Source organism: Nicotiana attenuata, chromosome 6 (genome assembly GCF_001879085.1).
Source record: "Nicotiana attenuata strain UT chromosome 6, NIATTr2, whole genome shotgun sequence".
Lineage (NCBI taxonomy): Eukaryota > Viridiplantae > Streptophyta > Magnoliopsida > Solanales > Solanaceae > Nicotiana > Nicotiana attenuata.
Window position 1 is genome coordinate 61,791,263 of NC_031994.1, and position 16,399 is coordinate 61,807,661.

The 16,399-nt window shown below is 39.4% G+C and overlaps 1 protein-coding gene across 1 annotated transcript; it reads right to left on the minus strand.

Annotated features, from left to right (window-relative positions):
• Window positions 335-1,076, minus strand: LOC109227077 (probable histone H2B.1). The gene has a single exon (XM_019392078.1). The coding sequence runs from the start codon at window positions 986-988 to the stop codon at window positions 542-544; it is 447 nt and encodes a 148-aa protein (XP_019247623.1). The 5' UTR covers window positions 989-1,076; the 3' UTR covers window positions 335-541.

Genomic DNA, 16,399 nt, shown 5'->3' on the forward strand with positions numbered 1-16,399 from the left:
TTCATCTACTTCAATTTCAAGAAAGTAGTTATTTCCATCTAATAAGATACTGTTAATGATTTTAATTGGCCTTTTTCTATCAATTACTGCTTCAAATAGCTGCTGGGGAGCGAGATTCAAAGTTTTCAGCTATAACCATAGTTAAACAATAGCTCAACGATTCATCTAGTTTCTTCAGAGTAGATAGCATTGGATTAAGGACCAAATGGCACTAGATCTCCTTCTCCACTTTTAATTGAATTCCAAAATATTATTAAAAATAGAAATTTAATTTTTCCAGTATATTAATTTGAAAGGTTGAAATAAAGCATGCCGTTTTGCACCAAAAGAAGAATTGAGAACTGAAATAGAACTATAATACGATTGTATTCCAAACATGAACTACACATACTGGATCGAGAAGATCCATGGGTAAACACCCCCCCCCCCCCAAAAAAAACAAAAGAAAAAACAGTGAAGTACCATCCGATTCAACTAATCCTTGACAAACATAACCATAAACTGAAAAACTACTCTAACAACAATCCCATTAGAAAGAACTTCAAGAGCTAGTAAACTTGGTAACAGCCTTAGTACCCTCAGAAACAGCATGCTTAGCCAATTCTCCAGGAAGTACAAGTCTCACAGCAGTCTGGATCTCCCGAGAAGTAATTGTGGGCTTCTTGTTGTAACGGGCCAATCTAGAAGATTCTTGGGCCAACTTCTCAAAGATATCGTTAATGAAACTGTTCATGATACCCATGGCCTTGCTCGAAATCCCAATGTCAGGGTGAACCTGTTTGAGCACCTTGAAAATGTAGATCTTGTAAGTCTCAACGCTCTTCTTGGCCTTCTTCTTCTTCTTATCTCCGGCAGCAGCACCGCCGTCCTTTGGGAGTTTCTTCCCGGCCTTTGGCTTCTTCTCAGCCGGAGCTTTCTCGGCGACGGTGGTTTTCTTCTCCTCCACCGGCTTCTTTTCTGCTGGCTTCTTCTCTGCCTTTGGTGCCATTGAAACAAAATGTGTTTACAAAGAGAAAAATGTGAAGGGAATTTGAATGCTGCTGTTTGTAGGTAAACTGATATTTTAAGATGTGGGCAAGTGCAATGTATATATAGAAGCAACAGATGAAATCTTATTGGTTAGTGGTTGAGGCGCGCGGATTGATGAGTTGGCAGGATTTGGAGCGTCGGATTTATATGTTCTCGTGTGAGGATAAATGCGCGGTGGTGATAGAGTTTACCTTTTGGGCTTTTTATTGTATGGGAAAAAAGTGGGAGGAGTTTTGAGCAAATTTCCACTTCGCGCCTCTGGCGTTGGCGGTTCCCTAAAATTCATGAAATTTCGGCGGATTTTAGAAAAAATAAAAAAGAAGACTTTGGCGGATCTTTGTTTTTACTTTGGTGGATTAATTTACTGGGGAAAATGGAAAATGAGAGTATAATATGGTTAATGTTATAAAATAATAAAAGAAGAAAAGGAGTATTGCAGAGAAAAGTAGATAGAACACTCTTATTCATTTGGGATGATTTAAAATGGAATAGAACATTTATATTTATAGGGAAAAGTGACTTAGTCGCCAAATAACAAATCATAAAATCACTCTAAAACAGATACAGTACCTCGTTAAAATCTTAACTAAAATAAAACCTACTGGAAAAAATTCTAGTGAAGGAAACAGAATACACATATCTAACAATACGTCTTTCGGTTGCCTCGTTAAAAACCTTGCAAGGAAAAACCAGTGGGACAAAACCTTATAAGGAAAAAAGAGTACAACGCGTATTAACTCCCCCTGATGAGAGCATTAATTCACATGTTTAAGCATTCGCATCCCGATCTTGTACATTAGTTTCTTGAAGGTTGACGTCGGTAGAGATTTGGTGAACAAATCACCCATATTAACTGAATGAATATGTTGCACCTTGAATCATACCGATAGAGATGAATTGTCTTCATATGATCTTGTTGGAATCGTCATTTCAATATCATCGGCAAAAACTCTTGCTATCATATTATCATATGGCAAGATACATTTGTGCACAAATTGCACTAAGGATGTGGTACTTCAAGATCAAAAATTGTATATGCTTTAAGCGATTTAAATCCTTCAGAAATTGTCATATAAGTTAAGTCAAATAAGCCATATAAATAGACTTTAGGTGCATATCAAATTTTCATGACATGCTAGACATATAAGATAGATAAAAGTGATTGGACACTCTGTTGACTTTATACTTTCAAGTGTTTGAACTCCATATCCAAAACTACTTGTCTTCCATATGAAACCAATTCTACTTGAATTGTTTCTCCAGATTAAAGATCCCCATATATATTCAGCGTTATTTTAGATGTAGTGACGAACATCTTATATCGATTCCAACCTCCTTTTTTCATAAAGACATAACATAGAGATCTCTTCATTCATATTTTCAAGTATCTGAACCTCTCCTGAGATTTTATGAAGTGTTATATCATGTGATCTTTTAGATCACTTGCCTACTTATTATGATCATTTTGACCATTTGCTTATCTTCTTTATCAGGAATTTACTTGAAACCGACTTGTCTAAACGTATCATAGACTTTGTCATTCTAGGACTTATTCTAATAAGAGCATTTGCATTGAGAATATAGTTACTTTTTTGGGGTCAGCAAATATTTCTATCATGCTTTGTAATATATTGCAGACGAATTCTCTTTTTATGAACTTCAAGTTCATATTATCTTATTCGAGGATCTAGGTGTAGAAATGATAATTCATTCCACGTAATTTTTTCTCAATTGTTTATCCTTTCTCGCTGTCATGTTAGAAAAACTAACTTGCTTCCTCAACTTTGAAAATCCAGCTTTGTGTGTTATGGTGCTAATTAAAATATACACTGCATATCAACAATAATAAGATAAAATTATTTGGTTCCTAGCTCCGAACCACTCGTGAGGGGAGAATTTGATATACTTTCATATATAACCTATATCAAACTGATATAGATAACTTTGTTCTCATAAGCAACAATTTTGCTATTAAGTGGAGGCACTCAATAAATTATTTTGCTAAATCAACTGTGATGTAAACCAACTTATCAAGATGAACTGTCTTGAATAGGAAATCTGAAAATTATGCTCTAAATTAAATCATTGCGCAAAGCTACCTCGCAAACACCATGTTGCGGGTTAATAATAATCGCACATGTAATCATCTCATGGATGCATATTATATGGTATACATGGCAGGTGTATGGGCCCATATTCACCTTTAATATTTCCAGCATTCATGGGACTCAATTCCAAATTTAGTTGGTATATAAATTAATGAGAACAAGCAACATAAGAGAACTCATAAAGAACTTTCTAATTCTTTAATATTTACCCATGTGAATTCTCTTTTATTTTTGTACATCATACTTAAATTAACATGGCCAAACCAATTATACCAAGTGGATAAATTATCAATATTGATAAACTTCAGGTTTACACCGTGACATGTGCAATTATCAATAAACTCCAAGTTTATTATGATATGGGTTTTTATATCAATAAACTTCCACTCTTGTAACGACCCGACCAGTCGTTTTGAGCATTTACAGTTCGCTCGGTGGTTTGAGGGCACGAGTAGCTCCATATGATGTGTTATGACTTGTGTGAGTCGTCGGTTTTGGTTTTCAGGTTATTCGGAGTCGATTCGGGAGAATGAATTTCATGGTTTAAGCTTTAAGTTGGAAGAGTTGACCAAGTTTGACTTTTTAGTATTTGACCTCGAATTGAAGTTTTGATGATTCCGTTAGGTTCGGATAGTGATTTTGACTTGGGCATATGCCCGGATTTGCACTTGGATGTTTCTAGAAGGTATCAGCACTGACGAAAGTTGGAAATTTGAAGGTTTAGAAAGTTCATAAGTTTGATCGAGAGTTGACTTTGATGATATCGGATTCAAATTGTGGTTTCGTAAATCGGAATAGCTTTGTTATGCCATTCGGGTCTTGTGTGCAAAATTTGAGTTCATTCCGGGATTAATTGATATGTTTCCGTGCGGATTTTGGAAGTTGAAGATTCAAAGTTCATTAAGTACGATTTGAGGTCTGATTCGTTGTTTTGATGTTTGTGTAATTTGAGGCTTCGAGTAAGTTCGTATTGTGTTTTAGGACTTGTTGGTATGTTCAGACGGGGGTCCCGAGGGGATCGGGTGTGTTTCAGGGTGAGTTTTGAACAAGTTTGGGTATTTCGGCACTTTGATGATGTTCTGGAATAGTTGAAGTGCGGAGGGCACATCTTGGAGTGCTGAGGCAAAGCCTCATATGCGGACCATAGAGGAAAAGTACGTACAACAGAGGATATGTGCGGACCGTAGAGGAAAGGCGGACCGCAGAAATCCTCTTGCGGCCGCAGAAAGGAGAATCTGCAGGTTTTGATGGTCTGACTTCGGAAGCATATATCTTTTAATATATAAGGAACTGGAGATGATCCAAACACAAATGTTGTATCCCTTTGAGTCTAGTTTTCAGAAAGGTATACCATTCATCATTTGGACATTTGTAAAGAAAGTTATGGCTAATTTTCTAAAGGCTGGCAGTGCAGTTGCTGCTGAAGTTCTAGTTCATTACCCAATATTGAACACCACCCACAACATGTCTATGGAGCCTCTAAGTATAACAGAAGAGTAGTATTGAAGTGCCGGCGACAAGGCCCCGGCTATACCTCAAAACACAATGTGAAAAATCAAACGGCATAAGGCCCCGAAGTAGAATAGGGTTCACCAAGTCTGCTGAGTAGAGGGTAACTGATAACGAGGATCAAAGTTGTCGCTGACGAACCACTTGCATCCATATAGATGCAGTGCCCCCGGTAAAATAAACGTCAGTACATATGGAATAATACCAGTATACAAAGATAAATACCCTCTCATGAAATAGAATACCAATATAAAAAGGGAAAAATCATGAAAAGCAACAAGGTAAACCAATGATATCCAAATGCCAAGTTAAAACACAACAATTTTCAAAATAAAAATTTAGGTTTTTTGGTTGAGAGATCATTAGCCTCCGATCATCACACCATACACGAGGCATGTATTCCGATCACAAACTCGATCAGCTGAGCCATCTCTCCACGAATCAATATGGATTGACATGGTGATGAGAATAAAAGGTGATACCATGGATGAGGAACCACCATGCGCGCGACATGGCGTCCGATCACCACCCGATCGACTAGGTCGTCTCCCCACATATAACATGTGAGTCGACATCAAATCCAAGGCCAGCAATATCTCATCCCAATCAAGGGGAATAATCTAAACACATCAATCTCATCCCAATTAAGGGAAATAATCTCAATCAACTCCTACATCGGTACGTGTAGCTTCAGGTGTGGGTCGTTACAACCCACCCTTCATCGCCTCGCTAATGATACTCCCAAAATATTTTTGTAAACAAAAGAAATAGAAATACAAATGCATTCATGTCATAACCGCTCAAACCATATATAGCTTTATTAGTACTTTCAACCACTCACTACATCATTACTTCATTGGCTCTCTTGGCCTTACATATGATCCTTCATTCATGGCACAATGGCCGTATTTTCATACTTCTCACTTTTATTTCTTTACTTTCAAGGATCATTATCATAAACATCGACATATAAAATATTCCGAAAATCATAACTTTAAGTTCATTAGTAATGAAGGCTTTAAACACAATGAATTTTCTTCCAAATAATGGAGCAAAATGACTAGCAGTGGAAGCACATGTTAAAATCATAAACGAGTGATACGCCATTTATCCTTCAAATATTTTTCCCAAAAAGGCAATACACAGTTTCAACTCACGAGTATGTAAGGACTCAAAACACATTGAAAATAATGGTGATTTACGATTGAAACATGGATTCAAATCATATGTATTAGTCACATCAACCATATTTGAACATTTTCACTAAGGATAGTATAATAGGGTAGGATCAATTCGAACGTGACTCGAGTACATAAGCATTTAGGCAAAACAACTTTCGAAATCAGTTTGGAACAATTCAAATAAGAGTTTGAACAAACCACATTTAGAACTTACGAGGAACTCATGGATTCCGATTCTAGAAAGGGAGTTTAGCCAACATATCTTGCTCAAGCTTTCCGTAGATTACTACAGTGTCCCAAAACTTCTAGAAATTTCAATCTATAGTAAAATAGGGAAAATCGAATACTAATTAGAAGGATTCTCATGATATAACTCTCTTGGGAATTTTGTCAAACACCTACTATGCAAAATCGACTACAAAGCTCCACAATAATCCCTTTCTCCCTCAACCAATTTCAACGAGAAACTACCCGAAATAGTTCACCCCCTCCCCATACTACATCCTATTGGCACATGCATGTCGTATCTCCAACTCCACAACACACTTAACCCCATAACTTCTTGCATGAAAGCTTAGGAGAAGGACTAACCCGGATAGATGATGATCTAGTGAGTGACTTCCTTGATTGTTGAAGATCGGGGCAAGAATGAAAGAGTAGAATTGCTAGGTCTTCTCCATCTCTGTCTAAGATACTCTCTTTTCTCTAAAACATCTGATTTTTGCCTTCAAAACGAGCCCCAAAGGCTTTTAGTCAAAATGGGGTCGGGTTCTAAAAATAGAAAATGGACCCTCTGAACTCAACTTTATGCGTTCGTAGAACATATATGTGGCCCGCAAAAGCGATTCCAAAAACTGGGCTTCCGGGATAAGTCTGCGGTCCGCAGACCAGTTATGCGGCCGCGAAATGGACCGCAGAATCACCCTCCAAAAATTTTCATTCTAAATCTGCGACGGACCGCAAAACAAAAATGCGGCCGCAGAATGGACTGCAAAACGACCTTCAAAATCCAACTATATTTCTGCTTAACTCTGCGATGGGTATGCGGCCTGCGGAATGGATATGCGGTTGCGAAACTGATCACAGAATGGCCTCCTTTAACAAAAATTTCCACCAACTCCTCAATGCATTCTTCAACCCAAAAAGTCCATACCGCGGTTCGAATACATTTTCCTACCTTGGGACCACAAAATTTCGGATTCTCTGTAAAATTTTACGGGGCCTTACAATACTGTAAACATAACATGTTTTGACTGCAAAAGAAAGGAAAACAATAGTTGAGAATTCAAGAAATAGTACCATGAAGTTTCCAAGAATATCTTAGGGTTTCAAAAATTACTTTATATACAAAGGGGTAAAAGATAAATATAAAAATTCTTAGCGGTTTATCCGATAACAAAACTTGAGTAATCCGCCCCTAAACCGTTAAGCCGTTAATTATAAAATCTCAATCCGTTCACCAACTGTTACCCCGATTACCCGATACCAATAAGTCAATAAGCCATTTTTTCGATTCGGTTAACGGATACGGTTCAATTTTGAACAACCCTATTTAATAGTAATGGAGAAGTACTTGGCAGTTGGCACTTCAGAGTTCAGAAATCAGAATTCAGAACACAGTAAATAATGACATTTTTAAGTTTATTTACTTCTTGTGCATCCATCTGCCGGGAGAAGTTTTATAGTGCGCCTCACACAACCGACATTAATTGTGTGAGGCCACTTTTTATTTCACAAATTTGTGGATCTATATTTCAAACTATTGGATCTATAAAATTTTAGGTCCATAAAATTATAAGACAAACTAATTGTGCGAGGCACAGAACAAAAATTTCATTTGGCGGCATCAATATTGGTCACGATGAAGCTCGAAAAAATAATGCTTGTGTGGCAAAGTTCTAAACTTTCTTTTACTAAATAGAGCTAATAATTAGCAGGAGTGATATTTTTCCATGTTTAGTTTCTTCATCTTTCTTAGGAATTCGCGATTTTTTTAAAATTTTGCATAAACTGAAGAGTTTACATTACTTAAACTACACATATCAAAACCAACTTGATATCAAAACGAATGGCACTTAATTTTGGACAAACTTGAAAATGGGGTCGTGCAATAATTTACTACGAGCAAAATTCAACTTCTTATGTGATAAAAACAGACGTCTTCAAACGATATATACAAATTTACTTTTTGGCACGGACTAAAAAAAAAATAGGTTCACACAAATTGAAATAGTATATCAAATGTAAATAAATTCAAACCACAAATAAGAAAATGATCAAGGTGTCACTCTTCAACACTTAGCTCCTCCCTTTCAAGCAAAAAAAGAAAAAGAGGAAAGGAATTAATAAACCTACCTAGCAAATGAAAGATCAATATTTTTTGTTTAAGCACGGCATTGTTTTGTGCGGCATTAAACTAATTAAAGAACTGTGTATGGAAGATTGAGAAAGTATCCTTAAAGCTACATCAAAAACGAAATATATGAAATCCAAGGAAATAATTGAAGGCCACATCTCAGTGAACAGTGTTGAATTACATTCACATTGCAGCTAAATTTGGAATACAGCAAAGATATATATAAAGCAGAAAAAATAGAAAAGAAAGAAAAATATCCCCCTCTCTAACATGAAAAACTATATTTCTAAAAAAGAAGAGCTTTGAATCTTGAACTGGTATGTATATCTTACTGCATATAATAAGCCATATGTTGTGCATTGCCAAAGGATTAGTAGTTGCCCAAAGAAAGTCACTTGATGATGCGTCATCAAGAAGAAGAAAAAGGATAAGATGAATCATCATCGTCATCATCATTATCACCATCATCCTTCTGATCTTCCATTTTTATGGGAAAGGAGAAAAATTGAAGGAGAAGGAGTAGGAGGAGAGGATGATCTTTAAAGAGAAAAAAAAAAGAAGAGATTGGTACATTAGCCTTATTTTATTAACTTTTAAAAAGTGAATTGCTAGTTGGTGCATAGAGGATCTTCTAAGCATATGCTTCCACTTTTAGCTTTTTCTTTTTAATACTATACTCTACTATTTTTTCTTTTTCATATTCAAAAGAGATCAACATATGTTTTTCACTTATGGATAAGGACGGATTTAGTGAAGAAGCTATGGTTTGTTCGAATTCAGTAATTTCTCTTAGATCCTACATATATATTTAATATTTAAAAAATCACTAAATAATTAAGTACAATTAAAATTTTGAACCCAATAAATTAGACAGATTGTATTAAAATTTCTAATCAAATTCATAATGTTTATATTCTGAATTCAAATCTGTATATCGCTAATGTGACCTAAAACTTTCACCCGTGATTTATTTAGAAGAAGAGGTGTTGAACCAATGAAGTCAATCATCTCGTTCTTAGTTTCGTTTCCCGAATAATTTTTTTGTTATTCTATTTCTGTTTCTTTGTTTACGTTTATACGTGAAGTTGTACTGTAATTATTTCTTTTATTTCTCAAATAATTATTTGTCTACCATGCAAGTATTTCTCACCACAAATTCCTTTTCGAAATTTCTCTTTTCGTATACGTAATGCCCTCCTCTTCCTATTCTATTGCTCCAATGCCTTTTATCGTGGTCTGTGGAATCATCTTTAGTCTTGCTTAGCCATGCATTAGTTAACTTCTTGGCACTATATTTTAAAATATAAGTGCATCTGTAACTCTAAGAGAATATGCAAATTATTGTTCTTTACATGTTCCTTGAAATTCCCATTAATGTTTTATTTGGAGTTACAAATGTCAGAAATGTTAGATCATAATGTCGACATTGGATAAACCTTGTCCTAATTAATGCCTTTTTCGGTTCTTCTACTCGAATAAGCTCGTGCACTTTTAGCAAGATAGTTTCCTTTAGTCAATTCACCTTTTAACAACAATACTTATTACTCCCTCCTCTTCATAATATGTGTCGTGGTTACTAAAAATAGTTGCCTCAAATTATTTGTCATTTTAGAAGTTCAAGACAAAATTGATCATATTTTTCCTTTTTTACCCTTAATAATCAATTGCATTCACATTTAGTAAAAATATGGATATTGTCATTGATAGAGATGACACATAAATTGAGAAAATATTTAATAAGGATAATGTTTACCCTAAAATCGGATAACAATTGAATTTATACGCGGTTTTAAGGACACGTGATATAACTTGGTACAAATTGAGAAGAATAAATTAGTATTGAAATAGACAATAAAAGAATAAATGCAACCACACAAATTGAACAGCCTTGGCCCTCGAGTTCGGTCACCCTTGAACCAAATATGTATCAACTATTTTAAGAATAGAATAACAAGACAATGATACTAGAGAATGACAGTATATTGCTTTGTATTGCGTGAATATGATGAATGATCAGACTCCCTTTTATATAGTAGGGGAGTCCTACTCTAAGTACAATTCTATATGAAGTAATAAATCCCTTGATTGGCTAATTTATCGGCCTCTTCTTGATACGTCCCGGAATTCGCGCCATGATCCTCGCCCGATTGCGGATAGTTTGTCTTTCTGTTATTCGACTCCGTAAGCTTCCCTCGATCTCTATCTTGTTCGGTCTCGATCTTGGTCGATCTGGATCTTGGCCGATCTCGATCTTAATCGGTCTCAGGGCCACGAGCTCGGCAACCTAACTTTGCATCATAGTTCGATATAATACGAGGCCGAACCTTGGCTTATGGAGCTCCAGTCTCGATCAGTCATACAAAAAGAGCAAGCCTGAATTTGACCGTATACAGATAGTCCCCTCGTTTCTTGAGAGAAGATGACGAGAAACGATATGAATTTTTCCAATCCTATCTCGATAGGCCATGACGTAAGTGACGAGCCCGATTATGATGTCAGCGACAAGTGGGTACTGAAACATCCCATCAGTTCGGTTATCGAGGCATTAAATGCATGTCAGTTGCTGGTCGGCCACCATCAAATCTGAAACGCCACCAGCAAGTTATAAGTACCGCCACCTTCTCCCACCTAAACTTCTCAAAAGTTCCCTCATTGTTGCTTTTTTTCAGAAATCTCTTTGCTTTGCAACTCTCGCTCCCAAATATCTTGAATCTTTAGCAAATCGCATATCATCCTAATTCCCTTCTCTTCTACTTTACAATGGCAAGAACTTCTAAAATCGTACCGCAAAAGGAGACCGCCTCTTCTTCACGGCCCGCCGGCGACGGAGCTACGGCGGAACCTCCCTTTGAGGATTTTGTTCCGGGAGGGTGCCTACTGTCGTCGATTTTAGGATTTAAAAAACCTCCTCAGTACCTGGTCGATGTGAACCAGTCTTGAGGTATATATGCACGATAACCGATGATCTCCTTGACAAAGTTAAAGAGGAGATGTCGTGGTACTTTCGCCCGAGGGGTCGATCACTACCCATGTGGAGGGTTTCCTAAGTGTTTACACTTATCCTTTCACGATGGGTCCCTTAGACCCTATCATCATCGCCTTCTACAAGAGGTATGACGTGACCCTCGGTCAGATCCATCCTTCCTTTTAGAGAATAGTGATTCTCCTACGATTCTTTGTTAGCAAAATCAAGGGATGTCCTTTCACCCTCGACCACCTTATGCGCCTTTACGGTCCCCGACTTTATCGAGGAGGGCTGATTAAGCTTGCTTAGCGGGCCGTCAAGGCCCCATTCTCGAGCATAGATGAGTCTCGCGACCGAGGTTGGATGGGCTGATTTGTTCGAATAAGGACTTCAGACCCGATCCCTACTGAAGACATGCCGTTTCCGGAGAAATGGAACATGAATCGTGAGTAGTACTTTGTCTCTCTAATTTTGCTGTTTTACCTCTTATCTTCTTTCCTCATCTGTATTTTTTGGTGTTGCAGCTGTGACCCAGGCGGCGGAGCTAATCCCCGATTTCAAGCAATGGGTCAAGAGCCTAGTATAGCAGAGACCTTATTCCGTGCATGCTTGGATGGAATTGTCAAAGGGTCAGTGGTAGGACCGCAATCATGGTAATCTTCTTCCTTAGAACGGTTATCATTCAGGCTACTTCTCGAGCTTACTCATCTTTTTTCCTTTGCAATCCTCGGGAAGGATGTGGAAATGGGGCTCCCATCTAAAGAAGAAATCCTTTCCCAACCACCTGCTCCGAAGCAGGCCAAAGAGAAGAAGAGAAAATGGGCTCCGAGTTCCCCAAACTCAGAAAAGCAAAATCCAAAGAAAAGTCAAGCCCGTAAACCCAAGGGGAGAACCATCGCTCTATCTTTGGACACAGTCCGTCGGCCAAGGGACGAGTCCGAAGATAAAGAAGTAGAGGAATCAAATCTGGTAGCCTATGTGCGGGCTGGTGCTTTGATACAAAAGCCCTCCGTACCGGAGGAGGTTAACGAGGGAGCTTCGGCCGAGGTTCCCGAACCAGAAAGAGTTGAGACCACTCCATCCCAGGCTGAGACGGTCGAGAGAGAGACCGGGAGCGAGGCTTCCCGAGTGGGCAGAAGATGTTCTGAGGGACGAGCTTGGTGTGATCGATATTTTCGGGTCCCCTCAGATTTCGGACATCACGATCCGTGAAGCTAATATGTTGGAAGGTCTCCCTTGCGAGGGTCCTCAGGGAACAGTCGATATCCATGGCTTCTTAGATGGGGTTGAGTTTGATGCTTTGGGAGATATCACCAGGCTTGGTGACTTACTGGTGCCGAAGAGAATATCGTCCCCGGGCGCTACTAGGTCTTCGTCGAGCCCAAAACTGGTAGATCGATCCCTAGCCCCAAGTGTTAACCCCGACCATAGGCAGAATATAGTGTTTTTTGTATCGGAGGATGCCCGAGTCTTCTCTCCCCCTGTGGGGATTCCCAGCTATCTGAGGTGCTTGGTAACCGAGGAAGACCAAGCTATGATGAATGCGGTGGGGGCCGATTTCATGTTCAACAAGGCCCAGCATGCTCTGAATCGGGTAACTTCGAGGGTCATTCCATTATCTCTTTTAAACTTGGAGTCATAGGTAATTCTAACATTTTCTTCCTTTCTTGTAGGCTCTGGTGTTGCATCACGAGGCTTTGCTTCAAATCCGGAGGAGTGCAAGGCTGAGGTTCGGGACCTCACTGAGAAAAATGACACTTACAAGCTTCTCAGTGAGAAGCTTCAGGCAGATTTAGTGACGGCTCGGGATGAGCATGCTGAGATAGCCAAACAGGTATTCCGAGTGCTTCATGATAGTTAAGACGAATTGGACATAACGAATAATGATCCGATTCTGCAGGTCCTGCAGAGGCTCGAACAGATCGGGGATCTTCAGAAACAAATAGATATAATTCGAGGTGAGGCTGAAGAGTTCAAGAAGAATATGGATCTTAGCCTCGAAAAAGGAGGTCGTCCAAGCAGAGTTGGAGTCGGCCGAGTCCCAGCTCCGGGTTGCTAGAGAGAGAACCTCGGTGCAAGCAAAGAAAATCGATGAGCTCCAGTCCCAGTTAGCTAACTTGGCTAATGAGCTCGAGGCGGCCAAATCTGAGGTGGCCGCGGCCAACACTAAAGCCAATGCTACTGCGACCCAGTATAAGGTCGACTTTGGGGCCATCTAGGCGCGGTCCAAAAGCATGGTAGATCATGCAAGGTGGCAAGATCGAAGGGAAGCCCTCAAGGAAGTACATGCTCAGGGATTTGATATACAGGCTGCACTCGAGAACGCCAAAGCAGAGGAAGCTAGGGCTCAAAAGCTAGCCTTTCCCGAGGAAGACTCAGATAGTTTAAGTAAGTCTGAAGGCGGGGAAGATCTCAAAGAAGGAGATGCTGCCTCTAATGAAGACCAGGCCACTTCGGTCTTTGGGTTTTTTGTTTTACTTTTGCATCCTTTTGAGGCTATTTCAGTTGTTGTAGATTTTGTATTAGGCCGATTTGGCCTTTTTTAAAAACTACTGTATATAAATATAAGGCTTTCTTTCCCTTTCAACTCTCAATTTTTTTCCTTTGCTTTATCATTTGTATTCACAAAGGTAGGAATGCCTTAGCATGAAACAATAAGGTTGTGTTCGAGGATTCGAACAAACCTTGCCTTTATTGCATTTCTAGGTTAAAGCGTTATCAGGGTTCGATATTACCAAAGTTTTATCTCGAAAATATCTTAAAGTTTGAGATTTTGCCGAGGGTAGCCTTTAGAACAGGTTGTGAAAGAATTTTATTTTTTCTTTTTCGAAGGCCTATTTTTGTTACAGATTTCGGACATCTCCAAACCGTGTTAAATTGTCCGTAGCCTTTTAGTTCGGGCGTAGCCCAGTGAGCTTGCTTTTTCCAAGTTATCCAGGCTTGCCTAAGATAACAGTCCCCGAGTGGGTATGGCCGTGGCCTTTAAAATTCGGGGGTTGCCTAAGAGGTCTTATGCCCCCGACGCTTAGTAGTTCGATCTGTTCGAGTTTATTTTTCGGACGGAAGTCCCCGAATGTGGGAGTGATCATCCGAACTCTGGTTATAATCGACCCTTGAGCTCATTTCCATAATAGATCGAAAGTAAGGAATTGTAAAGTAGAAAAAAAATTCTAAGGCATGAGATAATTGCAAGGAAAAATACTTCTCTTTATTCTTGTGAAAAATGATTACACATGCGTACATGTTTTGTGCCAGGGCTCGAGCAACCTATGTGGGAACGGTTCGTTTGATCGTTTGGCCCTTACAACAAATCTCACCTATCGAGGCCCAGCTATTATGAAGTAATTTCCTCGCAAAAAAGTTGACATCCAAGGGCAATGCCCCCCAGTATTCAATGTTGATAGTAGAGGAACCTCGGATACTGTTAGTGCTGTCTTTGACACCGATTCGTGATCGGCCTTCGACTCTAAGTTAGCACGATCCACTATTGCCACGTTAAAAATGCCAAAAAACCCAATTGGGACAAAAAGGTTCAAGGGAAAAAGAGTTCAACGCGTGCTTTCAGACCTAAAGGCTTCATGCCGCTCCTTGTCATTAACCTGCAAATGTTAGTCAAAAAATAGAAAGAATTGAAATGGGGTCGTACCTCAGTAGTAATATCGTTTAAGATGAGTTAAATTCCAATTGTTCGGTAGTTGTTCTCCGTCCATCGTTCCGAGCTTATAGGACCCTTTCGCTGTGATCTCAAGAATCTGGTATGGCCTTTCCTAGTTCGGACTCAATTTCCCTTCAATTGGATTTCGGGTGTTTAATGTGACCTTCCTCAGCACTAAGTCCCCGACATTAAAATATCGAAGGTTGGCCCTTCGATTGTAATAACTTTCGATCCGTTGCTTTTGGGCAACCAATCGAACAAGGGCGGCTTCATGCCATTCATCCAATAGCTCAAGGCTTGTATTCATAGCCTCGTTATTCGATTCATTCATCACATATCAGAATCTGATGCTCAGCTCCCCGACTTCGATTGTATTAAAGCTTCGGTGCCATAAACTTATTAGAATGGGGTGGTCCCCGTACTGGACTTCGAAGTTGTGCCATACGCCCAGGGAATATTCGGGCAAGATCTATCTCTATTTTCCCTTGGCGTCGGTCAACATTTTCTTGAGGTTTCTGATTATGGTTTTGTTGGTCGATTCGGCTTGTCCATTCTCACTAGGGTGAAAAGGTGTTGATAATATCCTTTTAATCTTGTGGTCTTCGAGAAATTTGGTCACTTTGTTGCCGATAAACTGTTTTCCATTATCACATGCAATTTCGGATGGTATTCCGAATCGACATATGATGTGATCCCAAATTAAGTCGATGACTTCCTTCTCCCTGATCTATGCTTCAACCCACTTAGAGAAATAGTTAGTCATAAACAAAACAAATTGAGTGGTGCCGATGGAAGAGGGCCGACGATGTTCATCCCCCACTTCATGAACGACCACGACGATAAAATTGAATGCAACAGCTCCCCGGGTTAATGAATTATCGGAGCATGTCTTTGACATTTATCACATTTTTTGCACAAACTCCTTCGCATCTTTTTCCATATCGACCCAATAATAGCCGGCTCTGATTACCTTTCGAACTAATGATTCGGCGCCTGAGTAGTTCCCGCATGCGCCTTCATGGATTTCCCTCAAAACGTACTCGGTATCTCCTGGTCCCAGACATATTGCTAGCGAACCGTTGAACGTTCTCCTGATTAAGGTTCCATCTTCAGACAAGCTAAATCGGGCTGCCTTTGTGCGCAGGGCCCTCGATTCCTTTGGGTCTGAGGGAAGTTTTCCATTCTTCAAATACTCTATGTATTTATTTCTCCAATCCTAGGTCAAGCTTGTAGAGTTTATTTCGGTGTGGCCTTCTTCTACTACCGACCTCATAAGATGTACGACCGCCCCCGAGTTGAGCTCGTCGTCCTCGATCGATGATCCCAAGTTTGCGAGTGCATCAGACTTACTGTTTTGATCTCGAGGCACGTGCTGCAAAGTCCAATCTTTGAACCGATGTAATGTTACCTGTAGCTTGTCTAGGTATCTTTACATTCGCTCATCTCTTACTTAGGACATTCCGTTAACTTGGTTCACTATAAGGAGGGAGTCACACTTAGCTTCAATCACCTCCGCCCCCAAGCCTTTGGCCAGCTCGAGTCCTGCAATCATGGCCTCATATTCGGCCTCGTTGTTAGTCAATTTTACAGTTCTAA